General features: G+C 38.7%; 2 protein-coding genes across 3 annotated transcripts in view; one reads left to right on the forward strand and one right to left on the reverse strand.

Annotated features, from left to right (window-relative positions):
* Positions 1–18,705, forward strand: part of HPS3 (HPS3 biogenesis of lysosomal organelles complex 2 subunit 1) — a 23,275-nt gene extending 4,570 nt beyond the window's left edge. The window contains exons 2-18 of one of the 2 annotated variants that reach the window (XM_075570416.1): positions 1–104; positions 1,334–1,508; positions 3,180–3,265; positions 5,141–5,336; positions 6,515–6,596; positions 7,069–7,223; positions 8,276–8,384; positions 8,668–8,849; positions 9,445–9,619; positions 10,262–10,492; positions 10,794–10,979; positions 11,239–11,433; positions 12,426–12,530; positions 13,482–13,688; positions 14,483–14,564; positions 14,687–14,815; positions 16,062–18,705. The exon at positions 1–104 is cut by the window's left edge and continues 385 nt beyond it. In XM_075570416.1, the coding sequence (XP_075426531.1) occupies positions 1–104; positions 1,334–1,508; positions 3,180–3,265; positions 5,141–5,336; positions 6,515–6,596; positions 7,069–7,223; positions 8,276–8,384; positions 8,668–8,849; positions 9,445–9,619; positions 10,262–10,492; positions 10,794–10,979; positions 11,239–11,433; positions 12,426–12,530; positions 13,482–13,688; positions 14,483–14,564; positions 14,687–14,814 (2,398 nt within the window). In that variant the 3' untranslated portion in view covers position 14,815; positions 16,062–18,705. Of the gene's footprint in view, positions 105–1,333; positions 1,509–3,179; positions 3,266–5,140; positions 5,337–6,514; positions 6,597–7,068; positions 7,224–8,275; positions 8,385–8,667; positions 8,850–9,444; positions 9,620–10,261; positions 10,493–10,793; positions 10,980–11,238; positions 11,434–12,425; positions 12,531–13,481; positions 13,689–14,482; positions 14,565–14,686; positions 15,878–16,061 lie in introns of those variants that run through there. The other variant, XM_075570415.1, reaches the window with a different exon arrangement.
* LOC142465935 (ceruloplasmin-like) overlaps positions 16,648–19,150 on the reverse strand; it is a 30,244-nt gene continuing 27,741 nt past the window's right edge. Inside the window, exons 17-19 of the mRNA XM_075570411.1 lie at positions 18,567–18,706; positions 17,446–17,599; positions 16,648–16,784 (exon numbers count right to left, since the gene is read on the reverse strand). Coding sequence (XP_075426526.1) covers positions 16,735–16,784; positions 17,446–17,599; positions 18,567–18,706 — 344 coding nt within the window. The 3' untranslated portion in view covers positions 16,648–16,734. The remainder of the gene's footprint in view (positions 16,785–17,445; positions 17,600–18,566; positions 18,707–19,150) is intronic.

The following is a 19,150-nucleotide window of genomic DNA, read 5'->3' on the forward strand; positions in this document are numbered from 1 at the left end:
TGAATTAGAAGTCTTGATTTTCAGGCTGTTGCCCGCACAGTTAAAAGCCTCTATCAATACACCTCAAAATCATCTGAATGAACTGGAATCCTCCCCAGAGCAAGGTAAATGCAAATTTGAACAAATATTAATCGGTCAGATTATTTTTTTTTTGCATCTGTTAGGAGGGGTCTTTATTCCGTTGTAGAAAAATGTACTTCAGCACATCCACAGTTAGATGCATATCATTGTGACATATTTGCTAAGCCCTCTTTTAACTGCTCAGGTACATGGTGCTCAGGATATCTTCATATAGTGATGTTGTGGGACATAAGATGGGAAGACCAACCTCTCAAGGGTATATTTACAAAAATGCATTGGCATTCCTAGTTAACCACAATTTGTGTATCCAACATACCTACATTCACTTTAGAATTTTCTGCATACCTCCATTATGAATTGTTGGTGGTCCACCAATTCATCCAGGTATCATTTAGTCATGCAAAGGGCCTTTTAGCAGGTTCCTACTGTTTGCCTAACTTTCACTAGGACAGAAAATAGAAACGTCCAGCAGCTTTTATACAGTGGGCAAGTTTTCAATTGCCTCACTGGCAAGGATGTTCATTAAAACGCCAACTTCTAAGACTACATGAAGCACACGTGCAATTGGTGAGTCAAACTCGATTCAAATCGTGTTTCATACGTTTTGCTGAAACTTGAAACTATTTGGCGAGTGTCATGTTATTTTTTTTTCTCTATGTATTTGTATATAGTTCTAATTAAATATCTTGTATTCTAACCCTACTATCGCATGACACCTTACCATTTTTGTGTCACCTTACCATTTTTGAGTCTTATACCAATAATAAATCTGTATAGTGCTAACAGGGCTGTTGATGTTGCTTTTATTTAAATGCACACTCAATTCCTGCCTGGAGAGCTTGCAGATTTACTGCCCGAGACATCGCAAAACAAACGCATAAACTCATGGTCACAACAATATTTGTTGCGTAATTGGGAGTCGGCACTTGGGTCAAAATCTAATTTCAAAAATGAAAATAATTTGCTACCTCACAGATTGCTTTAACATTTGACCAGCTCTTATGTTTTTTTCAGTGGGGCCAAAGCCCTAAATCATGTGTGGCCACCAACAGGTCAGGTTTCTATGATATCCCTGCATTAGCACAGGTGGCCCCGTCATAATGACTGAGCCACTGCTGCTGAAACCGGAATTTCCTGAAACCTAAACTATTGGTGGCTTTTGAGGGCTGAAGTTGGCCACCCCTGCCCTAACGTTTTATGCCCTACAGAGATATTCAGTGTAACGACAAAATATATTTATCCAATTTCTCAGGTCCTAAAGATAGTCTCCATTTAACGTCCCGTCCCCCGCCTGAATCTGATGACTTTGTTATGTGCCAGAGGCCCACGGAACTGATTGGTGAGGAATGCAAAGCCAGTGGCATAGTTGTGAGCCCGGAATCAACAGGACTGTCCAAAGATTCCCAAGTACAACATATATTGTACAGGTAAAAAATATCCTTTTGTAAAATCACTGTTCATTCATTCCCTTTACTTTTAACACATGTTGCATTCGGATGTGCGTAACCTCTCCAGTGCCAGAGATCAGACTGTAGGGCTGATTTGGTAGTTAAAACACCTCAAATTACCCAACAGCCAAATGTTTAACAAAACTTTCCCAAAAATGTCCCATTGAAAATTTAATTAACATTCATTTATGTAAGGTAAAAATGGGAATAAACATTCGTAACAGTACTGTATATGAATAGAGGAAATAAAAATTGGACAAAACTTGCCAAATGCAGATCGGAAATATACCATGCGTTTATAGTGTTTTTATTGTATATTTTTATTTACAGTTACAAGTAATAGAGACAATTCACGAAGCACCGATCTGGGGTATCGCTCCCTGATCTGGCATTCAAGTCAGTAACGGTTAATGCTTGATCACGGTGCGAGTCCCCACATTGCGGTTTGGCGATTCTGGCATACAGTATGTCCTTTGCGAAGCAGACATTAGAGACTTTGAATGCAATACAGGTTTAAGTACAACAACCTAAAACTAAACACTGGTTTCAAGGTAAATCATCTAGAGGAAGAAAGCAAATGAGCTCTCTATCTGTTCTTCACACTCAGCTGTGCAGCAGTGACTTGACCTGTCGGTCATCACTGTGCACAGCGCAGGCCCCAGGGGGTGGGGGGTGGGAATGATAGGTGCCCAGGATTTGTGTGTGTGTGTGTGTGTGTGTGTGTGTGTGTGTGTGTGTGTGTGTGTGTTTTTGTTTGGACTGCCTTTGGAATGTGCTGTGGTATGTTGGGAAGGGATGTTTGTTCCTGGAATACAACTGTGTGGTGAATGTTATTCAACGTTGCTGTGAAATAACTAGAAATCTTTAGTTTGCCTTCACCTAAAATTAAGTAAAACCGATTTGGGGGAAAAAACGCATCTCGTTTCATGTGTTTAAGCTGTTATTGTGGTGGTTTGTCATGTGCACTCGGGCCTACGCTATTCATTGTAAAGCGACTTTTTCAATGTGCTGGAGAAGGTCATAGTGCCCTTCATTTGAAGGGAGCGGTACTCTCTGCCAGCGCAGGGAAGAGGAAATAAGGAATTGGAACAAGATCAGGAGGTAAAATAACTAGAAATCACTTACAGGAAACTCTTTATTTGGCGTCTTGGCTAGCTAGGACTCTGAGGGAAAGAACACAAAACACATAGTTTGGGACCCTGACATACTTGAGGTTACTAATATTGGGTTGAAAATGTAAATTTTCTTTTCAGAATTACTATGATCTTTACATGATTTAAAATGCTCAACTGTATTGTGTGTGTGTGTTGGCCAGATAAGTCGTTTATTTTATTTTTTGGATAAAAATGTGATAGCCTTTCACATTTGTAGTAGCTGTAAAAATAGATAAACCATAATCAATGTATTGTTACATATATTTGTAACCTGGCAGTGTTATTTTCTTAACTTAGCAAAAATGCCTACTTCAAGTTTAGTACAGTATCTTGGCGACACAGATCTATGCATAGAAGCTGCATTATTAGATTCCCTTTTTATCTGTACTGTATTTCTCAGAGCATTTTTGATTTGTACAAATACTCTTCAGTTATTCATGTTACACCCTCTAATGAAATATTTGCTGTACCTAATTAATTTACATATTTCCTTTAGGCGTTTTGCACCAGACTTTTCCGAAGGCATCTTTGTTGAATACACAAGATTGCATTCTCTACAGCTGTTGCCAATGTACAAGACAGGTAAAATAATTATTATACAGGTGACTGAACATGTTTCTGCAATCGATTTATTATCAGTAAGCTAAAGGTTGGGGCTTTCCTTAGGGGTGACTCTTGAACTGCTGATATGAAATGGGACTTTCCATAACTTGGCGGTCCTACAGATTTTGCTATTAAATATAGTATTTCTTAATGTTAAAGTTGAAGAACAGGCTGCATTGCGTTTTAAAACAAACAAAGATAAAAGATCTACTGTATATACATGTACTTTTTATTTTATTTTTTGGATTGCAGCAGGGGCCTCTGAAGCGGATCTGTGTTAATTTCAGCTGCAGATACCTCCGTAGCGGTGCTGGTATCTCTTTACAGTTTAAATGTCCTGGTCACGCTGGTCAATAGGAAGCTGCAACGGATAACATCACGGCTTCCTATTGGCCTGCGGGACATTTAAAGCCTCTGGCTGCAAGGATACCGGCCCCCTCTACGGAGCGAAGTATCTCTGAAAGCAGGAGGTCTCCGGAGCTGAAATGAACACAATTCAGCTGAGGAGACCGCCTGCTTCAGTCCTGTAATAAAAAAATAATAATATTTAAAGATCAATGCAGCCTGTTCTGCTGATTTAAGAAATTATTGAAATGGATTCAAATTTGACATTACAGTAAGTGGTTATTCCCATGACCGCAGGGGATTCCTTTTCCTTGTGTTTTATGGTGTTCATTTGCTTGTACTGTAACATTGCGGTGTGTCATAAATTGTCTGCATGCTTGTATTGCAAAAAGCTTCCAAAACCGTTGGCGCGATACATAGAATACTGATTTCTTGCAGATATATCCATCTTTTTGTTGTGGCATCATGCCTGGTTTTTGAGGTAAAACAAAATACAGTATATCACAATATTTTATAAACTATATGCAATGCTGTACAGTGAGACCCAGGGGTTTGCATAAAGATATAGCTAAAGATATGATTAAACGGGTTGATCATTTTCATCTGATTCCCAACACAAGTGAGCAGTGGAACTGTGTGTAACCTCAATTGGGTCACAAATAACAATAAACCATTGGATTCACTTCCCCAAAAAATAACTGATGTAGAAAAGAAAAAAAAAGCAACTACTTAATGCCTCAGAGGCCTCACTCTATTAGAAATATGATAGTCTAGAGCAGGGGTGGTCAACTCCACTCAAGGGCCACCAACAGGCCAGGTATTATGGATACCCCTGCTTAAGCACAGGTGGCTCAATCAATGACTGAGGCACTGATTTAGCCACCTGTGCTGAAGCAGGGATATCCCTAATACCTGACCTGCTGGTGGCCCTTGAGGATTGGAGTTGGGAACCCCTGGTCTTGACTTATTTTAATTCCGTATAAGACCTATAATTGTGTTTAAAGTATACATTTTAACAAGCCTTTTCAAGAACCCACCCCTCTTTCCCCCCCCACCCCTCTTTCCCCCCCCCCACTCCTCTTTCCCCCCCCCACCCCTCTTTCCCCCCCACCCCTCTTTCCCCCCCACCCCTCTTTCCCCCCCACCCCTCTTTCCCCCCCACCCCTCTTTTCCCCCCCACCCCTTTTTTCCCCCCCCCCACCCCTCTTTCCCCCCCCCCCACCCCTCTTTCCCCCCCACCCCTTTTTCCCCCCCCCACCCCTCTTTCCCCCCCCACCCCTCTTTCCCCCCACCCCTCTTCCCCCCCCCCCACCCCTCTTCCCCCCCCCCACCCCTCTTTCCCCCCCCCCCACCCCTCCTTTTCCCCCCCCCACCCCTCCTTTTCCCCCACACCCCTCCTTTTCCCCCACACCCCTCTTCTGCAGTAATCGTTCTATCTCTGGGATTATCTATTTTACATACCCCCTGTTTTGTAATGGATTGATTTAATCATATTTCTTGTTAATACAGGAAGCCATGTTATTGCAGATGTCGCAACTGCAACTCCCCAAAAAGAATTGCTGAGCCTGTTTTGTTTTTTCTCATTGCCACAAACTGGCTACTTATACACAGTTGGAAATGCAGCAGAGCTCTTATCCATGTATCAGTATCCTGAGAGGTCCCAGCAGGCAGTTCTGACTCCTCAGTTCTTGCATGTCATCACAAGGTATTCTGCATGCAGTAACTATAGTTTGTCAAATGAGTCATGTGTTTCTTATGATCTTATTCTTCACATTCTTGTAGTCACAACCCTGTCATGAGGTTTCAGTTACTTAATTAATTTCCTCTGTTTAATTGAGTATATTATCTCTCTCTTCCTCTCTCTCTCTCTCTCTCTCTCTCTCTCTCTTCCTCTCTCCCCTCTCCTCTCTCTCATAATTTTCAGCAGCAAACTGGGTAAAAAAGGCACTAACCTATAATTTTCCTCTAAATAACATACTGGTAGGAGCTCTTGCTTTTCAGTTCTGACTGCTCCGAATATGGCAGGGATTGTACAATGTATTCACGGTAGACCGTGCATTGAAGTCACATATATAATGGGTTTCTACTTTTGAAGGTATGTTCCAATTTCTCGCTGATGTGAATGGTAATTGCAGTAATAAATATAAAACCGACTTTCTAATCAAGCAGGTTCAATTTTGGAATTGCTATTAAGATTTTCATTGTCAATCTTTGAAGGCAAAGAATTGTAAATAGCATTCTTCACTCTTATGAGGTAGTTGTAGCGACCACAGAATTTCAGCAAATATAAGCGGGCTACAGCAAATACATTGGATTTTGATGATGTGACGGTTAATGTCCTTGTTTGATTCAGCCATGCTTGGATTTTTAGTGTTTACAGTGCCTATGTCCAAAGAAACATGATGCAGTATGTATCTAAACTGAAATTGTTCTATAAATCTGCTCCTGAATATGCTTTTTTTAAGTCTGTAAATGTATCTCGGCTGAGATTTTTATTTTGTGTAAATAAATGGATTATTGCGTAGACAGTCACTGTATTGAACCCCCTAATGGGTTTTTTCTTTTTTTTTAACTCTCCAAATAGTTATAGAGTAACCTATGCTGTGAGCAAGAACCCTTGTGCTTCCTACTGTTTAAAGGACAACAACCAATATTTACGTTTCATGCATGGAGATAAAGGGATATTTACTGGAATTCTAGTAGGAGCTTATGTATAGTTGGAAGTGCACAGTATCACTGCAGTTTATTTTATGGGCTGTGAGGTACAGAGTGTGGCTACATTGCACTCGCCCTTCCCCCTAGACAAGCAGTGAGCCTTTAGAATTACTTGATACCCCATGTTGCTGAATCTTACAATGTTTGTATTGTCCATCTCTTCAATAGTAACAACTTGCAGTGTTTCACAGTAAGATGCAGTGCGGCAGCAGCGCGCGAGGAAGACCCATACATTGACACTACCATGAAGGTGCAGTAGTTTTAAATCTCTGTAAATAATTGTAATCCTACAAAGATAAATGAAACTTTTATGTTTTTGTATAACAAGACTCTTTAACCAGTTTTCCAAGGGTCCTGGAGTAGAATAGTCACAAGCTTTTTGTAATGTAATTGTAGATGCATTTAAAAAATGTACATTTATTATTATTATTATACCACGTATTGCATATTCACGCATTCATAACATCTGTAACATATTTTTTACATTACCTTAATTTACATTATTTAATTAGTCATTTACATGAATTAGTTTGTGTGTGGAACTGCTTTTAGCATGAAATTAGCAGGAGCAGAAAGTCCAAGGGACACATTAAGGCCCTTCCCAGTGCGTGCGTGCGTGCGTGTGCGTGTGTGTGTGTGTGTGCGTGTGTGTGTGTCTATGTTGCAGTTCCCTTAAGATTAATCCTCCTTTTTTTTTATTTTATTGGTATTTTTTTTTCCAGACCTGCCCACCTGTGTCATTGAATATTTGTGCACTAAGAATGCAGCTCTTTATAGGACTTAAAGCTATAGAGCACTTTAAAAACCACCTTATTCTCCTGACAAAGGAAAATATTGAGGATGTAACACAGAAAGAAAGAAATCCACAAAAGAGTCTGTAAGTTGGTGATCTGGATCCCTTTCTTTTGTTTTGTTTTTGGGGGCAATCGCCTGCCAAACTTAAGCTTTTGCTGCGGAAGATCAATGTATTTATTGCAGGTTCCTCTAGCCACAGGAGTGGCAAACTCCAGTCCTTAAGGACCACCAACATGGTCAGGTTAAGGCTATCCCTGCTTCAGCAAAAGTGGCTGTCGTTGACTGAACCACTCATTGAGCCACCTCTGCTGAAGCAGGGGTATCCTTAAAACATGGCCTGTTGGTGGCCCTTGATGACTGGAGTTGGCCACCCCTACTCAAGCATCAAAGTAGTTTCAGCCAAATTGTGACACGGGATGATTCACAATATTATCTGTTTGTGGGTTAACATCTTTGTAGCATATTATGGAAAGAAACTGTTTTGGACTGTTATCTTGCAGGGTGCATCAAAGGGTGGTGTTTCATGGAATTAAAAAGTGATTGCTGTTGAAAAAAGAAAAAAAACACATGTATTTTTACACTTGCTGTAATGTTGCACATGAGGTTCCCATACCTCAAATGATTCTTTAGGCATCGTAACAAATAGTTTGGTCTTGAAATCTCATGTTGATCGACTAAAATGAATCGGAACCTGCAACATATCAGCAATTATTTAAGACCAATAAAATCATTAGAACTATACCCTTCAAGTTGCAAACACAACTATTCACAAGTTTAAAAGTTTGTGTGTGTGCAGATTTATCTTTCTTGATATTGTATCATCTGCAAAGGCATGCTTATGTCCATCAGTGGTTTACTAACTTTTACCACTAACCCATCTTCTATTTCTATTAATTTGGCAAGTTAAGTTATAGTAGATCAAGATGACTAACGCAGTGGTTGCCAACTCCAGTCCTCCAGGTCCACCAACAGGTCAGGTTTTCAGGATATCCCAGCTTCAACACAAGTGGCTGTTGACTGAGCCACTGTACCTGTGCTTAAGCAGGGATATTCTGAAAACCTTGCCTGGTGGTGGCCCTTTAGGACTGGAGTTGGCCACCCCTGCTCTAACGTATGTTTTTATATTCCATTTAGTTCCAAAAAGGCTGGCAATATTAAAAAGAAAGCACCCGCAGACACGGAACCTGGCTGGAATCTGTATGTTGTGAGCACCATATCCACCATCCAACTGTATAAAGAAATGGTATTCTATACTGTATATCTTATGCAATTCACTGCCATTTACCTTAAAGATGTGTAAAGATTTACAATAGATGTGTGGTGCTTTCATTGATGGATTGTGCACTTGTATGTACAATTAGTTTTGCAGCCATTTTGTTCAGTACCTTTCCTCTGCATCAATATTTAACAGAGGTTGAACTCTATGTACATGTCGTTGGTTTGTTTTCAACTTCAGCTACTATGTAATCCTAAAGTACAATAGTAGAATCACAGTTAATTTACCAATTAATTGGTGTCTTCCTTAGGTAGAGTACAGCAAGAGATATGAGACCGTGAAGACCCAGAGCAGCATTCACCTTCTAAGTGAAGCTCATTTATTGGTGAGAGCAGGTCTAATGGATCCAAACTTGGTGGAACCTTCAGAGAAAGTAGAACTGCTTGCCACATTCAGGGAGAGCTGCGCCTACTTAGGAGACTGTTACAGCAGGTATGTCTCTGATAACAACCCATAAAACAGAGGTGTTGTGTAGCCCCACCTAAACCCTAAACAATTCATCATGCATCACTCGGTCTGTGTAACCTGGGGCAAGCCACTTTATTTCCTTTACATGTAGAATGACTACTAGATTGCTTTGATTATGTAATTTTGCCTTTTATATCCTTTAGAAAGTGCAATATATTATGGTATCATAGTTTCATTAATGTTGATCATATTGCCTTTATAAATTAACATGTTATTATTTTAAGAATGTGTTGCAACATTTACTGTAGTTTACTTATAGATTGAAATCCCCATATTGCATAACATTTTCCACTGTCGTGTCTTGTATATTAAATCTGTAAAACACTGCATACATTTGCTAGTGAAGAGGCTAGCAACACTGTTTAAGCTCCATTTCTGATAAAATACAAAATGTATGTTTGTATATGATAGTTATTTCAGAGTAAGAATTTTTTTTTGTTTGTTTTTTTTGTGAACTTGATTATGGTTGAGTCTAATAACTTTTATTTTACTTGCCTATGGTAAGGGTATTTAAGATGGTGTTAAATGAGTTTTATTTTTATTTTTTAATTGCTTTAAGGTTGGACACAAAATATTCTCACCTTGCTCTGCCTTACTACAAGATGTCATCCTTATCAATGTCTGACATCATAAATAGAGTTGTTACAGAAGTATTACCACAGGAGTATGGGAAAGGATTTATGTTTTACCTGAAGCATTCACTTTTTGAAGACCTGGATGAAGAGCTAAGCGAAGTATGAAAGTCCTTTTTTGCCTTTTCATCTTGATAAATTATGGGATTGTGGGACTGCAGAGGGGGGGCCCTGAGATGGGAGCACCGTCCAGTCACTTGGATCTGAATGTAGGAGTGCTCCGCTTGTTTCTATTTTTGTATTGTGGAATGGTATTTTGTTTTTAAAACTACAATGATATTGGTTATTTAAATGTCCAAGAAAGATATTTTCAGGATATTGAACAATGCACTAACATTTTTACTACGAATTAAAATGAGCATTGATTACTGGAGTGCCCTGTTTGTTTTAAAGTAAAGACACGTTTACGTGGCTGACATATACTAGACTGCTCACAAGTTGAGATTATATGGAATATGTTATAGAAGATTGAGCCGCACTGGGCACAACCAGAGTTCAAAATGTAATCCTGAGTTACGCATTCCCCGTCTATGGGGTCAGTTGCCATCTGGGAGATGCCTGCATGGCCCCAGCTGGTACATTGGCCATGCAAAGTAAAAATGGAAGCTCCAGATATTTAGGTTTTGTAGGAGAATTTCTAGTCATCGACAAGAATGTTATACAGTTGGTTTTTTTTTTCTCGTGTCTGCGGAGAGAGAAAAAGTCTAGTTTATAGCAGCTGTTGGTTTTTTTTTCCTTTCTTAGGCTATGGCTTTAAAAGTTCTTCAGATATTTAATGGAGCTGAACAAAATCAACTGCCTCATGTTTTGTGCAGTCCTTGCATGAAAAATGTGTGTCCTAAGACTGCAATGGGCCACCTGAAAAAGTTAGATGCTAAAGAGCCTTCAGCCATAGTGTCTCTCACAAAGGCATCCATGGCACTGAAAATGTCTGATCTTAAGGCTTATGAAACGGAGATACAGCGTTATTCAGAGGTAAGAGATCTAGTCATTCCAATTCGGCTTGTGCATTTACAACACACAGTAATGGGCCATAGCCACTAAGCGGTGCTATGCCATAAGACCAATTCTGTAGCTAGAAGACGAGTGTGTCCTCCGGGTTAGGCTGGAAGGTGCCTTCTGACCCTGGAAGCAGCGCTGCATAAGAAATGTATTTTGCAATCATCCTTATACTGCCACACATTCATCCCTTACCTGCCACAATTTAATTTTGTTTCAAGCCCGTTGTTCCTTCTAAGATATTTTCCTTTTTTAACTTTTTTTTCCCCCCCTGCAGATAATGTTAATGTGTGGTTTTATGGATGAGCCAAGGCTGCTGATAATGCGTAGAAGCAAAGAAATCATTCCAACTGAGATGGCTTTTCACTTCAAAGAGACTCTGCCTGGTTTACTTGTGGCTACAATAGTGGCTTTGCATGAAAATGGCAAAATGAATCTGAAAGAAGCGGAGTTATTCTTTAAGGTTGTGAAGTTGTTGTCTTTTGTTTCTTGTCACTTGTTTGTATTTATCTTTTCCTAAGTAACATAAGTTAATGTCCTAACCAAACATCATTAATGTAATGAGAATTGCATGTTCATGGCTAGACCTTTCTTATTTGCACCATCTGTTATGTGAAGCAAAGAGCCTGCATTCACTTTTTTTGGTTTTGCAACTTGTCATTTAACATGGTCTATCACTTCGAGTAACATAATAGGTTTCTTTGGCTGATGTTCTGTTTCAGATGCTGTGTGAAAAGCATGACGATGAAGATAACGTTCCTCAAATGCTAGTAGATTTTTGGGAAGCACTTCTTTCAACGTACCCTCACGAAGCCGTTCTACATGATGTTCTGTTCAAACTTACATCCCATTATGTGTGGAGAATATGCAGACCCCAACATGTGTGTGTGAAGTCCCTAAGGAGCCCAGAGGATCTGGTATATTGCAATATAATGTGCATTCCTTTTTGTGTTTGCTTTTTACGTAATTTTAAACACCAGTGTGAAAGTTCATTAAATCTATAGATAAATTGCAATTATCCACATGTTACTCCTGGGTCACTTTTTGTAAGTGTTCTACAGTGTTCTAATAAGTTGCTAAAACTGTTCAGTAGAAAATAACAGCAGGGGGAAAGCAATCCACTTAAGACATAATGTAACTTGTTGTGCAAAGTTAAGACCTCCTAATAGGTCTGGTAAATCTATTCACATGAAACTTTCACGCATATTATTAGGGCAAAGGATTATGGTTATGTGCGTCAAATCTCATGCCATTTATTCTTCACGTTTTATTTTTTTTAAAGTTTCCTTCGCCCTACTGTGCAGGAGAATCTGGTTTCACCTCCAGCTTTTTCCCAGCTTAATGCATTTACGTTATTCATATTGAGCCAGAAACTGAGGTTAACATTGCTGCTAAGTATCTTTCATACCACTGGACTTCAAAGAGAATTTTCAGAGAAGATCAGGATAAGACAGACTATCTGATAAGTCTCTTAGAGGTCTGCATAAAAAGAAGCTCTGTACTGCTTGGTGAGGAAGTTTAGAATAGTTTGTGAACACACTATCAGGCTTTGGGCCTTAAAGAAAGAAAAGGAAAATGTTTGAAATCTACTTTGAATAGTGTCACGTGGAGGTTCTATTTAAAGAGGAACTGCTCCTTCTTTTTTTTTTTTTTTTTAGAACTTTTGTGCCAAATTGGCATCTGGGGTCAGATTTGTCAGCGATTTAATAGCTGCTGACTTTTCCTGTTTGAAAGGCAGCAATTTCTTCTCCTGGGCACTGATGTGTTAATCTATTTGATGACAGTTCATTATTCCTTTAGCTAAAATATAATTTTACCCTGTTTTTTATTTAACCTTCTGCTTGTTTGGGTAGCCGCCAATGGGAAATTGGTCGGCGAAATAATTTGCAACTTTATTTTTTATTTTTAGAGAAATTCCTGCAGCCATTTTGGTTTAATAAGCCCTTGGATCACAAAGATGGTGTCCTCAGATTGTGCATCCTGTTATCACTGTGGGGACTTGGTAAAATTACAGGTGTGTTTTACATTCATGTTAAACTGTACATGCATTTTTTGTTGCGAAAACAGTTCTTAAAATAAATTCAAGTGTGTAAATGTAGCCAGTAGTAACTTACTGAGGAATTAATGAACAGGATAATGAAGTTTGAACAAAGAACATATTCAACACAGAAACTCTCGATAATTACTTTTTACAGCATGTCTTGTAACAACTGAACACAACGCAATTTTGTGTGTGGAGCATTTCTGAATGTAATGTATGGACAGTTCTGCTTAACCAACTTTCACACTTCAAGAAACAACAATACATATTTACTGTCGTTCCCTGGCTGTAAAACTAGGGGAACTCTTGTTGCTTACATAGTTATAGTAATGAGGTTGAAAAAAAATGTGACCAAGCTCAACCTATACTAAATTTTAGATGACCGATACTTATTGTGGCAAAAAGAATTAAACAAGATTTGTCAAAAGAGGAACTTCTATTGAGCTGGGTGACTAGTAAATAACCCTCTTTATTGTTAATTTAGGCCCATCCAAAATATACAAGAGGGCATGCGGCAGGTTCCGTTCTAAAAGCCAAAATTGCCGGAAAGCAGAACCAGCGATTTTTGGTGTGTGCGCATACGCAGACCGCCCTCATTCGCCCTTCTACGCATGCGCATTCTCTGCACCCCCCCATCCCTCATTCTGCGCATGCGCTACCTCGGAACGGCCCATTCTGCGCATGCGCAGACATGGCAGCTCCCTTCTCGGTATCGCCGAGAAGCGGGGCCTTGCTGTATGGCTCAACCTCCTTTACAAATTGTGGTTAAATCCATATGAGCCAAATACACAACAAAATGGTAATTAAATTGCCCTGCAGCCACAATGCTCTATTGTGTCCACACTGCTGACGAGTTGCATAGCATTGTGATACTTTGACCCCCGTCATTTATTAAACGTTCTCTTATTTCCTTTTTCTATGCAGTCTCTTCTATGTGGGCCGTCCCTGGAAGTTGCATCGTTTCTCCCTTTTCTGGAGTCCATACCGGAAGATAACAACTCTTCTCTGAGCGTCCACATTATATGTGCAACGCGCCTCATGCAATATGAGCAATCAATAGACCATCTTCTGGATCGATGTCCTGAAGCTGTGATATCATACGCAAAGCACGAGATAAAGGACGGAAGTCAGGTAATGTTTTGATTTTGTAGAATGTTCATGTGTAACCTTTATCTCTGTGAAGTGCAATTAATACCACTTAACGGTACACTAAAGCAACTATAGTGTTCTGTTAATAACTTATACCTCAAATGTATCATCAAATGATGCGCGGGGTCACGTGACCAGCGGTGTCATTTGATGACGCGTTGCCATGGAAACGTGTGGACTGAAGCCAGGTAAGTGAGCCGCCCCCCCAAAAAAAGTATTGCGCTCCTCAGTTTGCACACCCCTGGTCTTGAGGACTGGAGTTGAGTTGTTATCACTGTGTTATGTCACCTTTTGAAACTGAAGTAATGAAAGTAGCCGTGCCACCTACTTGGTCATTTTGAAAAACCATTTTTTATATATATTTTGGTACTACTGTTACATATAACTGCTTCCTGAAAAGTGCAAAACTGGAACAAGTAAAGTTTCCAAATCCAACCTCTCCTGCTGATTTTCAAAAGCGATACTTAAGGTGCAATATATTTTTCGTAGCCCGATAAGCAGAAAATCTTGTAATTACAGCATTTAATAGTCTCATTAGGAATTTATTTCCAAGAATTTGCACTTGAAGACCCAATGTTCTTTTAAATGTATATGTAAAAGGTAAACTGCTTTATAATAAATAGTGTTGGAAACATTTGTTATTTCTAATTTAGGAGCTGTTTTAAACCCTACTCTTGAGATCACTATACCTCAAAGACTTAATTTATGGAGAGAAATCTACTTTTGTCTCATCATTAACATTTCTGAAATTAATTTATGTCTATCTGATTGAATAGGACCTCTGGTGGAATAAATTGCTACCTGAACTTTGTAATCGAATCAGAAAAAGTGAAAAAGTGTTCATCTCATCCCTTAGAGGTAAGGGCTATTTCCTTTTCTATAACATCTTCGTATAGACCACTATAAAGTATAAGAAGTCATACTTGAAACAAATTAAAATCTGTGCCTCTAGATTAATAAGCCTACTGCTCTTGTTTCAGACACATTGGAGGTGATTTCCATGGAGCTTGATCCTAAGGATTTTCTTAACGTGCTACCTGAAGATGGAACTGCAGCTTTTTTCCTGCCTTACCTTCTAAACCAAAGCAGAAGAAAGCAAGTGACTTAAAGCAAGTGACTTAAAAGAGCTTCCCCATTCTTTTTGTATTTTTAAATCAAACTGTTATGTTAACAAAAAGTATTCAAATAAATAACTTGTGGAACACTGATTATTTATCATATGTTATCCAGTCAGTGATACCCAATAAATAGCACAACATCTCTAAACAGCTTTGTATTTGTTTCTGAAAGATGAATTTGTGTGTATGAAGCTCAACATTTTTATACAAATGTAAAAAGAAAATGATAAACCAACAATTTGGATCATAAAATAGAAGTAGTAAATTGCACCTCTTTCATTTTCAAGCATCCAGACTTCACTCCTGCGTTCTGCTCAAGGATGTCTTCTGTCTACCCCCTTTTGTATCTAAAGCTCTCTACTGTCTAATACCTCTCTCACTGACTGCCCCCCACCTCTGGAATGTCCTTCCCCTCAATATCCGATTAGCACCTTTTTTAAGGCCCATCTTAAAACAACCTCTATAACAAAGCATATGGGTAGCTCCATTGGCTAATACTATACATCTAATATGCGTTTAGTATGGCCCCTTGCAGACGCATTTACCATAACTCCCTCCTACAGTCTCTGTAAGTTCTCCCTACTTAAAGCTGCAGTTCAGGCAATATCCTGCATGTGTGTTTTTTTTTTTTTTTTTGATAAATCAGTTCTGTAGTAAGAAAAAATACTTTTAGCATTTTCTGTTTTAAAAAAAACAACTTTGAAAGACCAATTTTCTTGTATTCTATTTTAACAAGCATGCTTGTTCCTATAGCAACCATTTACATTCCCCATATTTAAAGATGTCGCCAAACTTTGCCGATCAATAGACGGAGAACGAATTGACCGGCAGCTATGCAGTTCTTTAGGTAATTAGAGATTGCCCACATGAAACTATTGAAGTAAAAAATAAAATTAAAAAAAAGACTGAACTGCAGGTTTAAAACTTAGATTGTACGCTGTTTGGGGCAGGGACTCCATTTTCTAATGTCTACTTTTATGTTGAAGCGCTTATTCCTATTATGTTACTTGTGTTGCTTCTGTAAAGCACTATATAAATAAAGATATACATACATACTGCAGTAAAGTGTTCCTGCTGTTTAGGAAATAATTTGTGCATTAGGAGGATCATTTTCTGTGGGTCAGAATGTACACTGTACCAAGCACGTGAAAAAGAAGTACAGCATCATGCAAAATGTGAATGCAATATTGAATTATTGATGCATAATGTTAATTTTTTGCATTATATCCTTGTGCAGGTCTATTACGTTTTAAAATATCCATTATTAAAAGAAACCTAAACACAGAGGAGCTGTAATTTCAAGATTCTGCTCGAATAAGCAGAAAACGGAAAATAAAGTGTAATGAGCAGAACTTTGGAAATACCAGGAATGGGAATAATTACAATACTCGGACTGTATCTTGAAATAAAACTCTTAAGGCAAACTAGTCTTTAGATCAGGTGTGGTGAACTCCAGTCCTCAAGGGCTACCATCAGGTCAGGTTTTCAGGATATGCCTGCTTCAGCACAGCACAGGTGGCTTGGTCATAATTTCAACGTGATTTTGTACATTTCAATATTTGAAAGATAAAACTGTTGTATGTATGTGTTTCAAATGTTTTTTTTTTTTTAAATCTAAATAAAATGATGATGATTTGACTTGGGCTCACATGTAATGCCTGTTCGTTGAAGTTCACATACCTTGTGTTTAACAATGAATGTGAGTGAATTTCTGCAGGTGAGTCCTGGAAGTAATTCCCAAATAATGTCATAAATGTGATTTCATCTTTTGATTTCTTACTGAGAGCACACCATGGTTACCTGTTGAAGTGAGACTTTGCACAGAAATAATGAACGGCTTTATTGAGATCAGTGAATTTTTAAAATGATTGACATTTCTTCTTGTAGAATTGTTTCTTGCATTGCAAACCTTAGTGCCCAGGAAAATACGGAAGAAGTCTTTCAAGTAAAGTCTTCTTTTCTGTATGATAAAAAGGATGGTGAAGATCAGTTCAATGCAAAATCTCAAAAGTAATTTTTTTTTTTTTTGCTCTGTCTGAATAAACCAAAATGTCTATACAGGCATACCCCGCTTTAAGTACACTCGCGAGTAAGTACATATCGCCCAATAGGCAAACGGCAGCTCACGCATGCGCCTGTCAGCACGTCCTGAACAGCAATACCGGCTCCCTACCTGTACCGAAGCTGTGCGCAAGCGGGGAGACTATAGAGCTTGTTACAAATGCGTTATTTACATCAGTTATGCACGCATATGACGATTGCAGTACAGTACATGCATGGATACATGGAAAAAAGGTAGTGCTTCACTTTAAGTACATTTTCGCTTTACATACATGCTCCGGTCCCATTGCGTACGTTAATGCGGGGTATGCCTGTAGTTCATATAGCTTCAATCCTATCGGTGGTTCTGAAACCTCTCCTCAGACGATTGGCCACACCAGGTTTTACGTATACCCTACACATATGCACGCTGATTTTATGCATCTGTTAATAGGCTATTTATTGATTGTTACAAAGACCTAGGTTTTTGGGGGTCCCCCCCCCCCCCAGTGCCCTGATTAATAGGCTCTAGGTCTTCATAATCTAATCTTCCCATACAAGCTTCTATGAGCGGCTCCTACCTAGTACAGTGTATGTAGTCTCCATTCCGGCATGGATGTGGTCAGTCACGTGACAGTGTAGTAACCAAGTGCCAGGAACCTTCGCGGTCATTTCAACAGTTTGAAATGTTCCAGGGAAAAGATCAAACACATCAGACCGATAAATCTCACCTCTCTGGGAAAAGAGAATGGAAGAGCGGAATTAGGTATGAATAATACTTCATGTCCCTGAGAACAAAATGTTACTAGTTTGATTCAGCAATAAAATAGAAAGGCACACTTTGTAACAGAGTAGTCTTTAGGGTGGAAAATAAAGTATACTGAACAGGGCTTATCTTTTATTTGAGGATAGACAATATATTGTGCATAATGTAAATGGTCAGGCTCTGTGCTGCAAATTCTAGACTACAAAATTGAAACCGCAGCTGCTTTATATTGTGTCTTGTACCCATTATACCATCAGAAATAAAAGCTACATTGATTTTGAACCTGGCTGTTTTCATCCCAACATTGTGTGTGTGTGTTCTCATTTTTATGTTCAATACCCAAGAACATGCATTAGTTGAGTTACTAGATTATTTCCAGGTTTTACTGGAAACACAAGTGTACTTTCTACATTTATATAGGTTGCTCCATCTCATCCAGCACACTTTTAACAAATATATTTTCATTCCATTTCGCTGAAATACATACGTAGTTGCTCAAGGCTCTAAACAAACACCCACTGGGATTTTTTCTTTTATAAGCTTTGCATGCTACAGTACTTCTATAGATTCTGCTCTAATTTGAGAAACGGAAGTGGCTGTTAGCAGTGTCTTCAGTGACGTGTTGCACAGTGTAAAAGAACAAACTATGCTGTGTCTGCAAGGTGATTTTATGCCTGTGTGGCAATGTTTGGGTCAAGTAAGTTATGAGAATTGCTTTAATACCGAATGCCCTTCACTTTTTGTTATGAAATATAATTGGATGATGTTTCACTGGGGCTTTTTGTTTGGTTTCCTCTGGATCAATATACTGTAAGTACAAATATAGGATAAGTGTCTGTCTAAATTTATCATAAGTTGAACATATGTCTTTTTTTCAAACTCATCAACTATGTAACATTAGTTTGACAAACATTGTATGTAACAAAGGAAAATTACCTTATAGTCAAAACTATGTGCATGAAAATGCACTGTATGTATGTCCACTTCATTCCCCATTCCAATAAGGTGCCAGTTAATTTGGTCTCCAACATGCATAGTAAGGCCTTGTAAGTTTGCATACATTTTTCCATTAATACCTAGAATAAAATGATTTATTTGCAGTTAGGTTGACAATCGGTTTACATATAATTGTGAATATATTGTGAACTGTTTTTAGTTTTATTCATGGAAAAATTCTTTACATTTTTTTTTTATCGTTATCAAGATAATATAAATAAATAGATGCGAATCAAAATGTGTTCATTGCCTCTTCTTTACTGATCTGCTATAGCATAATGTAATCTCCTCTGTCCCTTGTACATCCTACTCACAGCTTTAATGGTGTTCTGCTGGCCCACTACTGATGAATCTGGTGGAATAGTGTGCTCAGGTACAGAACTAGAATTAACTTGAAAATGACCCAGATCTTGAGCTCTGATTTTAAGTGAAGGGTTTATAGTATGTCCCCAAATGGTGATGCTGATGCCAATTATAGACTATGGGGACATAGTATATGGCACGGCACCCCAAACTCACCTTGG

This window comes from Ascaphus truei, chromosome 14 (assembly GCF_040206685.1).
Source record: "Ascaphus truei isolate aAscTru1 chromosome 14, aAscTru1.hap1, whole genome shotgun sequence".
Lineage (NCBI taxonomy): Eukaryota > Metazoa > Chordata > Amphibia > Anura > Ascaphidae > Ascaphus > Ascaphus truei.